The 15147-nt window shown below is 31.8% G+C and overlaps 1 protein-coding gene across 8 annotated transcripts; it reads left to right on the top strand.

Moving 5' to 3' along the window:
* The first annotated feature begins 287 nt into the window (after positions 1 to 287).
* Task6 (TWIK-related acid-sensitive K[+] channel 6) lies at positions 288 to 15139 on the top strand. Of its 8 annotated transcripts, none has more exons than XM_066744152.1 (7): positions 288 to 627; positions 1367 to 1458; positions 5113 to 5473; positions 7627 to 7782; positions 7849 to 8024; positions 8088 to 8417; positions 8495 to 15139. In XM_066744152.1, exons 3-7 carry the CDS (start codon positions 5347 to 5349, stop codon positions 8810 to 8812), a joined length of 1107 nt encoding a protein of 368 aa, XP_066600249.1. In that variant the 5' UTR covers positions 288 to 627; positions 1367 to 1458; positions 5113 to 5346; the 3' UTR covers positions 8813 to 15139. The 8 variants fall into 8 exon arrangements, with proteins under 8 accessions (XP_066600249.1, XP_066600248.1, XP_066600247.1 ...); XM_066744151.1 differs by having other exon boundaries at positions 1367 to 1531; XM_066744150.1 differs by having other exon boundaries at positions 1367 to 1638.
* The last annotated feature ends 8 nt before the right edge of the window (positions 15140 to 15147 follow it).

The following is a 15147-nucleotide window of genomic DNA, read 5'->3' as shown; positions in this document are numbered from 1 at the left end:
GCGTTTATATATTGGTCATGATATTAGCGTAGCAAATTTAAAAATGTAATAGAACAGTAGTATAGGACTATAGAATATAAGTACTGATGTTTGATGCACCTACTTTTCTGTGGTGTGCGCGTGCGTCTTTGGTAGAGATGCATTTTTGGTCCAGTTCTATCTTTTTCTTGCATCAATTCTTTGATTCTTCAACAGCTTCCAATCTTTGTCGTAGTGGTACATGGTGTAGTTATGTACTATACATGTACTGTCTGTACAGTAATTAGACGAATAGAGATTGGAGTAGGGGTAGTATAGGGTAGTAGTAACAGAGATGGTAGTAGTAGAGCTAGTAATCTGTAGCGTCTGACTTTAGCTTAGTCAAACTACTCAAGTCTAATCTCAGTGACTGTCGAGCTCAGTCGGTAGACATAGAGAGTCCGTCTGTACTCTATGATTTATTTAGCCTCTCTGCAGTAGTCAGTCAGTAGTACTTACTGTGCAGATATGTATTGTGGTGCGTGCAAACTAGTGATGCTGCATGGTGGCTGGCTGCTTCTGGCAGCTAGGGACGCAACGTTGTTTTGCTAGCTTTGCTGCTTAGCAGGGCAGCATTCCAAAATCCATTAGGAAATCTAGCTGATTCAGGTCCAGCATAAAATTTATCTTTATATCGGAGTCTAACGAGGATGAGGGAATCTGTCGGTCCTTGTAGATTAGTGGCATCGTAGTATTTTGACCTAGTTGCATATAGTCGAAAAAGAAGTGAAAGGTCTAACGCATTCGTATATGTCACCCCTCAGCTACGTCTCCCCTCTCCTCTCCCTCTTCATCGCTATATTCCAGATCAGCCTGTGTTCCCTTTCCCTTCCCCTTCCCCTTCCCCCTCTAAATACTGCTCCGCCTAGGGGTTGCTCCAGTCCCGCTCCGTCCTCCGCTTCCGCGAACCCGATTCTGCCATTATACTCCAACAGTTGTAACAGCTTACAAACTAAATGCTTTGTTGCTTTCAACAGTTGCTAGCTACTGCTCTATTATCTCAGCTTTTCTTTTCCTCTACTTTGTTTCTACTCCTTCCATCTTTCATCATTCGCATCCCGTTTCGTTTCATTCCGTTTCGTTTCGTCTAGTTTATAGGTTGATAGCATGTATCATTTATGCCAAGACTATTTGATTTGGTTTGAATGATTTCTAGTTTAATAGTTCCACGTTCAAGTTTTGCTCAAGTCACACCACACACATACACACACACACAATCTCTTCTCTATACGTAATGCTTTTACGTCAAACTATTTAAAATGTTTCTAGTAGAGGTAGCTACACAATTTAACATCTTGTATTTCATATCCCATTCATTTTTTTAAAGACGATCAATTTCCTCCTGTAGACGAGAAGAAGAATCACAGTTTACGGTTAGAAAATTTAAGTGAGCCATGACAAGGAACTATCAACGTAGTAAAAGAAAATCTATGAGTATTGGTACGTGTGAAAGTGAACAAAAAAATCATTCAAGAATGGGTACTGCTCTCCTGTGCTTTGAAAACAAATTACGGTGCAGTTTTGCGAGATAAATGATGCTATCAAATTTTTCTATATGTATACTTTTTCGTGACATACGATAAGTATAAGCATTTGTTGTGTTATAAAAAAATCCATTAGGTCGAGTATTGCAATACATGTAGTCTTATTATTATTAAGTCCAGTAATATATATATATAAGAGAGTGGTTGTGATGAAATTTATTAAAAGAAATATCACGCGTGTGTGCTGTTTTGTGGGTGTGTAATTTCACACATCGATTCATGGTCATCTATTCGCATAAAAACATTCGTACATAGGAAAAATGGCTTTTGGTTTTCGTATTAAGGGGAAAAGTCTAACTGTGTGGAAAAAAACTTGCGCAACTGATGCATAGACGATACTCTACCCTCGTTGACATTCCGTACAAATAACATAATTTATGTGTGTACACACGTACATTCGGGAAAATGTATTCTCTCGTTTCAAACCAAATATGAATTTAAAGAGTCTTACTTTGTTGGTGGAAAAGGCTTCCCTGTACCATACGGTTTATCTAGAGTACTATCGAGTTCCGAGCAATAAACCGTTGATGATAATAGACAAAATCGAAATATCTTTGTATACTACCTGATATTTCAATCACCGATCCAAAAATAAAAGTTTTATATTTTGATTTAAACATTCTTAAAATTATTACCAATAAATTGATTATATTTTTAAGATAAAAATGAGCTCAGCCATGTTATGCAGACATAATTATTTCTATATTAGTCATTTTTGTAGCTGTGGTTTCATTAAAATCTAATCAAAATTTAGTTTTATCTTGTACCTTTTTTGTGTATATTAAATTATAATAAAACTAAAACATTAAAAAGGACATAAATATTGTTAAGCACAACAAAGACATATATATTTTACTTGAAAATGTAATTAAAAGATTAATTTAAATATTTAAAAATTTTATCTTAAATAAAATAGTTTAATTATGTTATTAAATTAAAAAATTAAATTTTAGCACGATCTTGCTAGAATTTAATAGATAATTATTTTGATTATATCTAGATATTTTATAGTAAAATAAAATTAAATTTATGTCAAATTTTAATAATGTGAAAACTGGAATATATAACTAATATAGAAATAATAATTCGATTAACGTTGTGTTTAGATTCATTTTCATCTTAAAAATATAATCAATGTATTGATAACATGTAATTTTAAAAATGTTTGATTAACAAATCGAATGCCATGTAAGTTTTCACGATTTTGATATAGAAAGACAATTTGAATAAAGCAAGTAATAAAGAGACAAGTTAATTCATAGTAAGCTTCCTGGCCAAGTAAATAATCTACGAGATATCTCATCGCTGGCAGTCCCACGTGTTAAAATTATAAAAAAATATAATTTTTGACTCATAATTGTAGTATCAAATATATATTATGATTCTTCGATTTTGCTTTGTTTATTGCTATCAGTTTACATTGCTCGGGATTTGATGCTACTCCAGGTAAACTGTGTGGTGTGGGGAAAAACCTTTTCTCCGACAGCGAAATAAGGCCGGTTAAATTTATCTTTTGTTTTAGAACACACATTCTCTCGGAGGGAAATTTATTCTGTTCAACATATAAACAAATATTTGAAAGGTCTTACTTCAATAGCGATCAACGCTTTTCCACATCAAGCTGGTTACCTGGTCTAGCACCGAGTCCCGAGCAATAAACCGAGAAAAATCGAAGAACTCTAATACACATGATACTCTAATCACTAATACAAAATTACAATTTTTATATTTTTAATCAAACATATTCAAAATTATTATCATTACATTGCTTGTATTTTTAACATGAAAATGAGTCTATATATGATATTAATCGGACTATTATATATCTATATACATTAGCTATACCTTGCAGTTGCTCTTTTTTATTAAATTCTAATAAAAATTGAATTTTATTTTATATCTTCGTTGTGTATTCAATTAAAATAAATCTCCAAAACATTGGAAAGAACTCAAACATTATTAAGCAATAAATAAAAACAAATGTTATTTAAAGATGTAATTGACAGATTAATGTAAATATTTAAAATAATTATCTTTACTAAAAAAGTTTAATTATCGCATAAAATTAAAAATTTCAGTTTTATCAGTATGGTCGTGCTACGGCTTAACCTTTAGACTGCCGGGATTTTTTCATAAAAATAATGGTTCTATTTTCTCAAAGATTTGTCAATATAAATAACATACGTATTGTTAATACATTATCGAGATTATTGCAAAGTCATTATAGTGGCTTTACCGGCAGCTTAAAGGTTAATAGATGTTTATTTGGATTATATTTCTAGATATATTATAATAAAATAAATTAAATTTTTATCAGATTTTAATAAAATGAGAGCTACAAGATATAACTAATACAGAAATAATGATCCGAATAACGTCAGGTTTGTACTTATTTCCATGTTAAAAATACAAGCAATGTATCGATAATAATTTTGAATATGTTTGATTAAAAATATAAAAATTGTAATTTTGAATTAGTGATTAGAGTATCAGGTATAATAGTGTTCTTTGTGATCTTTCTCGGTTTATTGCTCGGGACTTGGTGCTATAGATAACCAACGTGATATGGAAAAGCATTGACCATTATTGAAGTAAGGCCCTTTAACACTAAAGCTACCATTTGGCGGTCAAATTACCCTTTTTGAGTGTAAACACGCGTTTTTAAAAAATCCTTGGTACGTTTATTGTTAAAACATTTATTTATATGTTGAACAATTTATTTTCTCGAGTGAACAAATACATTTTTCCGAGTGTTTATACGTATACATTCATTCGAAGGCTTGCTATATATATATAGGGTCCGCCAGTTAAAACGTTCCATAGCATAGATGCAAAAAAGACTATATATAGTACCTTTATAACTATTAGAATTATCAAAATTTTATATAAGATTTTTTTGAACACAAATAACAAGACATTTTAAAATGACTCTGTGTAATATTTTAACATCTCTTATAGTTACGAGGAGACACGTCTTGTTACATCCGTGTTCTAGGGCATTTTAATTGGCACAGACTGTATATAAAATAATTTTTATATATTTAAATTATATTTTAAGGAATGTAATATACTTGGTAGGTATAAAGATTCCAATTTTTAAACGCTTCGAATTAATTTTCATAATGCTTGCGTATAACGTGTGTATGCGCACTCCATAGCCATCACGTTTGTGCGAATGCTTTTTATATAGAAAAAAGTAAAGAAGAAAGATTACAGGAATTTGTATATCATTACCTCATTTTCTTATTAGTATTAAAGTAAACATTTGACAATAATCTCGATTTACCTATGTGAAGTTTTATTAATTATCGATCAAGAAAATATAATTATAATGATTTCTAAAAGTTAAACACTATTCCATTCAGGCCAGTCCGATGGCGTCTTTTCACACTGATCCTGGGGAATAATGCTTAAAAAATTGGATGATCATTTCTTATTACCTTTATGCCTTATAATATAATTAATCTACCGAATTATTATTATTCCATTACTTATTATTATCCACTGTGCTTGACTTTGATTAACGAATAGAAGAAAAATAATCTTGCAGATGATTGAAAGCAGTAATGAAAGAATTTCGACATGGAAAGAGGCGCATTAAGAAAGGATTATTGTAAATCTACATTCCTTAAGATTTGGGAAATATAGCGTATTATATAGAAACGATTATTCGTATCTAAAATTATACATATACCATGGGATTCTTAATTGAAATGATACTTTAAAAAGCGATGCGAATAATTGGGGCTAAGGCCCTGCTAGTGAGCATGTGGCTCACTAGAGAATGAAGAAGCAAAACGTTCGGACCTTATCGTTGATCGTCTTCACCTTCACCTATCTTCTCGTTGGTGCTGCAATTTTTGATGTTCTTGAGTCTGAGACGGAGAAACGTCGAAAAGCAGCGTTAGATGGTAATTATATCTTGCATTTTTTTCTAGGTGTAAATGGTTGTTCGTGTAATTCGATCAACGAATATAACTCTGAAAATATTCATTGATGAAGAACACGTTTACTCAGTGGTTACGTTGCTTGGAAGGACGAATTGGGTACCACACAGATTTTTTTCGGAGTTGGAGGCGCTCTGGAGATTCCAATATTTACCAACTTATTTTTTTTAATGGAATTTCTAAATTTGTATTGCATATTCATGTTTCTGATATCAAGAGCTTTCGAACACTTTATATTTTATTTTCTTCATTTCATCCAGTAATTTACAAGATATTTCGATTTGAAATGGCGTTTGAGTTTGGGATTGGTTAAAGTAGTATGTGTGACTGTTGTGCATATACAGGTTTGAACAGCCACCTACGTACACTTTTAAAGAGAAATATTTCATAAGCTACTGGTTGAAATGACGAAAATAAAAAAAAAAATGTTTTAAAAGTTCTCGTGAGATTACTGACTACTGCTTGAATATTCAATAAAAAACTAGATTTTTATTTGGAAAAAAAAGATCTTAAAATCTCCTAAACGCCTCCGCCTATTAAAAAAATTTATGCACTACGTAAATTATCCTTCTAAGCTATGAGAGTACCGAGTAAAAATTATTTTCATCAGTATCTATGTTGAAAACATTTTCGTTAATCAAGTTATGTAAACCACCCTGAATACGCGGTATCCTATTTTAATTATGCTACTTAACTATTTATACAGATAAATTGATTTTAAAATAAATATTTCAAGCGAAAGTTTTTCGGTTTAGATAATGGTACAAGATAGTATGATTGGTTAGACCTTGGAAAGTAATTTAAAGGTGACATGAAAGTCACCTTGAGCCTCTTTTACCTGGAAGCTACTGTTTTCTATCTAATATTTTTTAAAACTTACTCTAAGAATTTTGCAATTTTTTTTGCAATTTTTCATTTCATCAAGTTATTTAGAAAATATTTCGATATGAAAATGTATATTGGAATAGATTTTGTTGAAGTTGTGTACGTAATAGCTTTACGTACGTGTATAATCGCTCATCCAGGTATACCTTCAAATCGAAATATATCTATCTCATAAATATTGGAGGTATTAAAAAAAAAACAAAGTTTTGGAAATCTTTTGGCGTGAGCTATAAGATAGAAAAATAAGGGGTTTTATTTGAAAAGCCCAAGGTCACCTTTATGTCACCTTCAAATAACACTTTCAATGTCAAATCAACGATTCTATCTTATGTCTTCCTAACATAAATGTTATAAAATTTTCCTTAGAATTTTTCTTCTTCAAAAAATTCATACATAGATGACTCGATTAAGTGATTATTACAATGTGACAGCTGAAAAAGTAAGCTGTATTTAATAATTTTTTTTCCAAAGAATTGCATGTATCGGTATAAAACTTCTCTTGCTTAAAAGGTGTACTCTTACAAAAGAGAACATTATTTTTTTTCCATGAGAAAGTATATTAATTCAATAATAAAATAGAGTAGGGAAGGTCATGGAAAAAGAAATTATGTTGGCGTAGATGACCCGGAGTCTTTTTGTGCCCTGAAACAAAAAATTAAAAAAAAAATTTAATTTGAAAGAGTATGACTACCACATTCGAACAAACATTTTTAATTTATAATGTAAAAAAACCAAACAGCGTCGTTTTCTAGCAAAACTGTTCGAAAAAGATGTCCAGGTTTATTTTTGCCTAATTTCGGTCAAAAAAGGGGCTATAAGTAAAATTTTGTAGTAGTTTTGGTTCTGATGATAACGATACTCCTATAAATTAATAAATGTTTTTCAGCTTTTGGTTCCTAAAGAACACGATGCTCTGAAATTATCTACGCCAGAAAGAAATGCATGTACATTTTTTTTAGTTTGCTGTCAATTAAATAAATATATACTTTTATGCAACAAAAATAAAGCCTTCTATTTTGTTGCAGTATATTTATTATGAAAAAAGCTGTAGTATTGCAAGAAATATTATCGTAAAAAAATAATCAAAATTAGCTACTTTTTTCGTATGTCAGATTATAATAACCCCTTAATAAATCAAGATACCTTGTATAAGTATAAAAATTCAATCAAAGGAAACGCATGATCGATCATTTATCTTTTCTTTTTTCATAACACAATTTGTTTTTCTTTAGCCGTTGAGAGAATGGTAATTCGCAAGTATAACATAAGCGAGGATGACTTTAAGATAATGGAAGCAGTGGTGCTGAAGACAGAACCTCACAAGGCTGGTCAGCAATGGAAGTTTGCTGGTGCTTTTTATTTTGCAACGACAGTCTTGACAACCATTGGTATTTATCGTTTACTTTTCGGATTTAATAATTGCTGAAGAGAGACTAAAACTGTTTTTTCTTCAGGCTATGGCCACTCTACGCCAAACACCATAAGCGGAAAGCTGTTTACAATGTTCTATGCTAGCGTTGGCATACCACTGGGTCTCGTAATGTTTCAAAGCATAGGAGAAAGATTAAACAAATTTTCATCGGTCGTCATTCGGAACGTCAAGAGGCTTTTTAATTGCAAGGACATTCAGGTAAGTGGTCCTAGCGCTTAACGATAACTCACGTAGACTAATTGAAATTATGCTTTTCCTCAGGCTTCCGAGATAAATCTTATATGTGTGGTAACGACACTATCCTGTTTGACGATCGCCGGTGGTGCAGCTGCATTTTCAAGATACGAAGGATGGACGTATTTCGATTCGATTTATTATTGTTTCATAACCTTAACTACGATTGGCTTCGGTGATATGGTGGCGTTACAAAAAGACAACGCCCTGGACAATAAGCCCGAATATGTAATGTTCGCGTTGATCTTCATTCTCTTTGGTTTGGCCATTGTTGCTGCTTCTTTGAACTTACTGGTACTGCGTTTTGTAACGATGAACACGGAAGACGAACGACGAGACGAAGCCGAAGCTCTTCAGGTATGGGCAATGATAAGACGGCTGTAAGTGTCTATCGTGTCATTGGTAAAAGGTGAGATTTATTTCTTTAATTATAGGCTGCCCAAGGAGCCGTACGCCTGGAGGGTGACGTCATAACGGCCAATGGATCGATATTATCGGGTCAAGTTGGCAATCATTATGACACAGTTTCTTTGGATGACGATACATCGGTCTGCAGTTGCCGTTGCAGCGGTTACCAGAAAAAACGACGAAGGCCGCGCTTTGCGATTCGTCGCTCGTCAGGGAAGATACTTCATTTATTGCCAATGCAACAGATTTCAATGTTGAGTAAACGCAAGAAGATACATCCTCCGTTACTAACGCCCCTTTTGCCACCAATCTCACAAATCCAACAACATCGAGCGAGCATCTGACGGTATTTCGTCATTGGTTGTAAACAGAGTCAAAACCGGCGGATTATAGCTTCTTTTTCAATTTAGGAACAAAATAAAAAAATATTGTACAAAAAAAAAATAAGCAAAAGACAGAAAAAGGAGGATATAAACTGTCAACCATTAGATAATGCACCGCAGTGCCACTTAATGCGACTTTCCTGCGTAAGTTAATTATATATGTTATTATCGGTGCAACTGAAGACATTATATTATCCACTAAGTAACGATCCAGTAAAATTCGTCGCGATATTCTGAATAGAGAAGAAACTTTTTATATGTAAACTTAATTAAAGAATATTGACTTTCTTATTGTAAAGTCACAGTTTCACATTATTGACTGCCAATGCTTATATTAGATCTTCGAGTTTTTAATTCTCTAAAGAGAATAGGCAGTGCTTTTTCGTAATCTCTCGCATATCTTTCTCAGTCTCGTAAAACAATTTCAATTCGTATTTAGTGAAATACTTTGAAATGGTGCTTATTAACCTAACAAAGATTGCATAAAAGTTAATTTTGAAATACTAATGAAAAAACAAAAAGGCCGTATTGATTTTTATAAAAACAATTCACTATTCAGTCTCTTTAGATTTAACGCAGTGATTGCGAATAAGCTGAGGTATAGGAGGATTAAAACGAAAGGGTAACCCCAAAAACAGACCAAAAATAATCCGTATCCTGGCTCACAATTCTAATCTTTTTGGTAGCAAATGATGATGATACACGAGACACAACCCATAGAGCACCAAATGAATTAAGGACATCTTTTTGGTGTCTTTTAATCAATTGGATGACTAAAAGATGTTTATATGACAACTTTTAGTCAAGTGTGCTGTATGGGAATTTTCTGAAAACTTTCAGTTTGAGCATACCCTTCGTTGCTGAGTTATGAGGCCTCCAAGTTTTCACTCACCGTTCTCTGACAACGGATCTGTGAAACGTTAGGTTTTTATTAAATCTTTTTACAGAAAAAACTTTCAGATAAAAGTTTTAGAGCGTTGAATAGAACACAATTAATGTAATGACCATCACTCTCACCTTGCGTTACTTTTCCAAGGTTGTATGAATGTCAAATGAGTATTTCGATGTTGATATATATATTTATTTTTTTATACAGTGAGTTTGATGATTATAAGTTTTAAATCAATTTTTCTCAATATTTATTCATCTTCTTGAATTAACCGAAGTTTTTTTTAAAAACGTTTTAAAAATCATTCAAATAAGATTGTGAACATCAAAAACGATTCACCTAAGCCAGAGTTCTCATAAAATCAGTCTTCGATGTGTAAAATTTCATACAGTCTGCTGTTATTATAGGAGCCCATTTGTTATTAATGATTCGGTAATTGGCATAATCTATTTGTTTGTATCCTCTTATCATCGTTTACTTTTTCTCAATCAATCGTAAATTCCCTTCCAACGAACTATAGAAAAAATACTATATTCTGATAACTAATTCGATCTCAACTATTACATTAAATATTTTAATTTTAAAATCAAAATATGACTTTCAAATAATTTTACAAGATGCCTGAAGGTTACAATAAAAATCATCATTTTTTACCACATTAATCTCTACCACTGCTGTCTGTAAATTTTTTTAAATTAATTTACTTAAAAGCTCATGTGCAAATATCTGTTATTGGAAAATGATAAAATGAGAAAACTGACGTCCCATAATTCTATATTCAAAGGAAAGCTCGAATTGAAACTTTCAGGAAATTAGTGTCTTGGTTTTCTACAAGGTGTTCAAAAAGTCCGGAGTCTTAAATATCTCGAAAATTCAGAATTTTAGGAGAAATCTGTATAGGACTTCGAAATAGTATTTCTCACCCTTAATGTGCACGCGGGGTCACTGCAACTCTAAAATTATATTCAATTTTAGTATGAAATCGTTGACTTTTAGATTATTTTCGACGATAAAAATATATTGTTGTAAAATCTCACTTAACATTGTTAAATTTTAGTTGGTTTGGTAAAAAAAAATGCGTGAAAAGTTTTTTCCAAAAATCGTAATTGTGATCGTATGATATTAATTTGAAAGTACATATCTATACGTTAAAAGATATACTAAGGTGGTAGGCCCTGTAAGGGTCAAAAGCTCTTAAATGGCTATACTACATCATTTGATTCTAAGAGACATTTTGATCAATATGTGTATATGCATTTTCGTTTTTTAAAAGGACGCTCTTTTATATTTAGTGTAAATCCTTTTACTACATTTCAAGAGTATTTTAAACCTCTATCTTTATTCTTACGTTTCGTTCAGTTGTTTACAAAATAATTTGATTTGAAATTGTATACAGTTTGGGGTTGATTGAAATGGTGTGCGGGATCACTATATACATCTACACGTACACTGTCAATTATCTACGTATAGTTTTAAATTGAAATATCTAATAAACTCCTGGACGACTTGAACAAATTAAAATGGTTTGAGAAAGCTGTTGAGGTCAACTACAAAAAATACGAAATCAAAATTAGGGAGGTTTTTCGCTTAAAAATTCTAAGTAACCTTAATATGTCCTTCAGCACGCATTTCAAGGTCAAATTAAAGCGGCTGTCTCATAAAATTTTTAAAAGTACTTTTCAGAAGCTCTGTATAGATATTTTTTTAAGAGCGATCAGACTATTAGTAATTATAATTTTGAATCAAATTTCATAACTTTGGAAACGTATTCTCGTCGCATGGTACATTCATAATCAAAAGATATAGAATTTTCGAATCCTCTGGACCAGTTTGGCTTAAACTTTGAGATACAGAAGTTGCCAGACTTTTGGAATACCCTGTATATCAATTATTACCAAACAAATATTCAGAACCGAGTTCGAGATTGTACAGGATATTTTTGGAATTAGTTTTTGACATGTATAAAGTATATGTCATTTTCCGCGACAAACCTCAACAAAATGTATAAATTTCTATTTTTGTCCGAAAAGGAATACGACTTGGAATTTATGCGAAAATTGGACAATTTTTGACGATTCCTCTTATCTAAAATTAAAACTATTGTATTCTTTTCTAATTTTCGAGAAATGTGAATAATCACGAGAAACCATTTCCTAGAGCCCTTATATAATCCTCCACCGCGGTTGATGTGTTCTAAAAAAATTTTCTTTTTTTACTTAACAAATATCATGTAAACTGCTCAACCAGTGTTTAGTAAATAAACAGAAATTATAAGGCTAGTATATCTTTACATACTGTGATCGAACTCATCGTAACTTGTTTTTATCTGTAAGCAAATAAGTCGTGAAAAGGGAACAGATTAAACTCAATAACAAATAAAGTAAGTCAAACGCGATTTCTTTGTTGACCGCGGTTTGGTGGTTAAAAAAGGCTCGGATATAATTATATTATTGAAACTGTACCAAATTATATACAGGGTGGGTAAAAAGGCAGCGTACCTCTAAATATTTCGAAAATTGAGTAGTTTAAAAAAAATTTTTTAAGAATAAATAGTAATACATTTAACAATCTTTCGGATGGCTTTGTTGATTTGACCTTGGGAAGTGTCCTGATGGACATATGAAGGTCACCTCGAACTTTTTAAATAGAACCCTTTATTTATATTCCATATTGTTATAACTTCTCTCCAGAGCCTTTCAAAACCCAAATAATAATTTTCAATTTTATCCACGCTTTTACGAGATATTTCTATTTGAAATTGAATGTATAGTTTTCGGCTTGGTTAAAGCAATGTTCGCGAACACTAAACATACGTACATAAAGTCGTTCACCGAATTATATATTCTGATCGAAATATCTCATAAGCACGTAAATAAAATTAAAAATCAGCACAGGGTTTTGGACACTTTTTGAAAAAAGCTACAAAAGTATACAAAAAAAAAAAAAAAATAATGCAGCTTCCATTTAAAAAATTCAAAGTAACCTTTGTGTTTTCTTCTGGAGCCTCCTAAGGTCATACAAAAATAGCCATCCATTAGATTTTGGCATATATGTACTCTGAATTATTCCTAAGAAATTTTTGTATCTAAACCATTTAATTCTCGACATACGAAAATGTATCACAGGATTTTTCCCTCACCTTAAAATTCATTAGACGTAAGCAGATCTATCACTTCATAGAATTCTATCTGTATAAATATTAATTTATAATAGTATTAATTTAATGATTATCAAATATATTTGAATTATTCATAATTATAGTAACGAGCGGATGAAACTAATGTTTTCGAACATAGGCTTGAAATCGTAAAGAAATGCATATTTTTAGAGTGTACCATTGAAATCGCCCGAGTGGCTAAGGGAAATGGCACGCGGTAGTCTCTACATCTAATGAGAGATAACTGAAAAGCTCGCACAAGCTGCTCTTGTGTATGATTCTGGGACGATTGTGGTGCACCTCACCCACTTGTATATATGTATACGCAGTTACACATGCATGTGTGTGTGTGTGAGCGTACACAACACACGCATACAAAATTCAATTGATTTAAATTACTCTACTTAGTATATCTTCTTGATAATTGACATTACATATTGATTCAAATAGATGTAGCAATCCAGTAGTTATGACGTACAAAATCTTCTAATAATGATTACAATTCAAAAATAAATTATAATACCAAAAAATCCCTTAAAAATGCAATTCTCGATTTTATATTTTCATCGTGAGAGAGGATATAAAACAAATTTATCTTAATATATTAATAATTTTATCTTTATTACTATCATCACACACATATTGATTTCTGAATATCATTGTACGAAATTTCAGTTTTATAGCGAAACAATATGATAATTTCTACTGCAAGAAATTATAACGAAGTATGTATAAATTATTCGAAATAGATAATAATTTAGCTCACTTTAATTTTTCTCACAGTTTACGAAGAGCTTTAAAACTGGAATACGAAGATAATTTAATTTGATAAAAGACTAAAATGAATGTTACATTTGACCAAAGTAAGATATAAAGATTGTAAGATATAATAAATCTTAATTGCCATTTTGTAAATTGTAGTGCGTTGCCGTAAATAATGATAGAATTTTTTGAAATTCCCTAAATATTATATATAGACAATTTCTCACAAATAAATGATAACCAACGATAAAGAGACGGTCTACAGTTTGAAATTTCGTTAACTATTGTTTAAAAAAGAAATGAGTGCAATGAGTCAAATTGCAAGAAAACCTTATATCTATATAAATAGATAGTTCATAATTTACATTAAAAACAAGTTGAGTGTTGATATTACAGATCGGTTCCACTTAGTAATTAAACTACTCTGCATCCCTGTAAAGTGATGATGAAAGGGTGTGAAGGTCAGGGGGAAACTGCTTCCAGGTAAGAAGTCAAGGGGGACGGCGGTCTCGATGCGTAACCATCACCCCCTGATAAGACATTTAACCCTTTCGCAACGGAGCGCCTAAAAATGAATTGCTCTCTCAGCATTGTATTCGATTATGTGAAAAAATATCTGCACAATAAGCGCGTATCAGCTATCGCGTTGAAAGCAAACGAATTAATGACCATGATCACAAATTGTACGGCGCCAGAAGGCGCTGTTCGCTAAGAGGAAGCGTCTATAGCCGAGCGCCAAAAGGCGCTATTCGCAGCGAAAGGGTTAATGGATTTTTTTTTTTTTTGACAGACAACAATAACACTTGTTTTTTGCTCGGCGACAAATAATTGTCTCTCTCTCTCTCTCGCTCTTAACTTGTTAAAAAATTTAAAGAATAGCTCAACAACTAATAGTTAAAAAAAGATTTCCTTTTTTTAACTATTAGTCAAAGAACCTACGAACGCATATATATAAACAAAGTAATTAATATTTGACATATATTAATAATTAACAATGATAAAATTTTGTTAAAAATTTTACCAAAATCGAAGTATGGCACCTTGTACTGGACACATTGAAAACAGTCTACTAAATTTTTGAACAAGCTTAATAAAAATGATAGTTGTCATAAATAATTCCATAGATGAGTCCGAAATATCAGCACTGGGTTCACGGGCCAATCCTTTACAATTTGAGCCCTGAATCCAATCTTCGTCATTCGTTTCTAGGCGGGCTACACAAGCTGTTTTATTATTAACCCTTATAAAAGGAAACAATAGAGAACTATAAAGTATAATTTATTTTTTACCTATTTCTAACAGTTTAATCGTAGGGCAGTTTAACGACCGATATAAAATGCAATCGTTCTTAATAAGGTTTTAGAGTATCATTTCCTTTTGTGTTGTTTGCTGTTGTACTCTAAGGGTTTAGAATTATTCGGTGCAAGTGTGCGGACTTTGCCCGTTGCAGGATTGTCAGGCTTAAGAGATAAGGGTTAGCAAAAAAAT

The sequence above is a fragment of the Prorops nasuta genome, unplaced genomic scaffold (genome assembly GCF_024137725.1).
Source record: "Prorops nasuta isolate Cenicafe-Biocafe unplaced genomic scaffold, Cenicafe_Pnas_1.2 PNAS00038, whole genome shotgun sequence".
NCBI classification, from domain to species: Eukaryota; Metazoa; Arthropoda; class Insecta; order Hymenoptera; family Bethylidae; genus Prorops; species Prorops nasuta.
The sequence above is the reverse complement of the archived record's forward strand: the minus strand, read 5'-3'. Positions and strand labels throughout refer to the sequence as shown.

Excerpts from the sequence above, each read along its gene's own strand:
- Task6 (XM_066744155.1), top strand. The coding sequence starts at position 5,347 with ATGAAGAAGCAAAACGTTCGGACCTTATCGTTGATCGTCTTCACCTTC. Across the intron at positions 8,025-8,087 it reads TTAATTGCAAGGACATTCAG|GCTTCCGAGATAAATCTTAT; the intron begins GTAAGTGGTCCT and ends GCTTTTCCTCAG. Across the intron at positions 8,418-8,494 it reads ACGAAGCCGAAGCTCTTCAG|GCTGCCCAAGGAGCCGTACG; the intron begins GTATGGGCAATG and ends CTTTAATTATAG.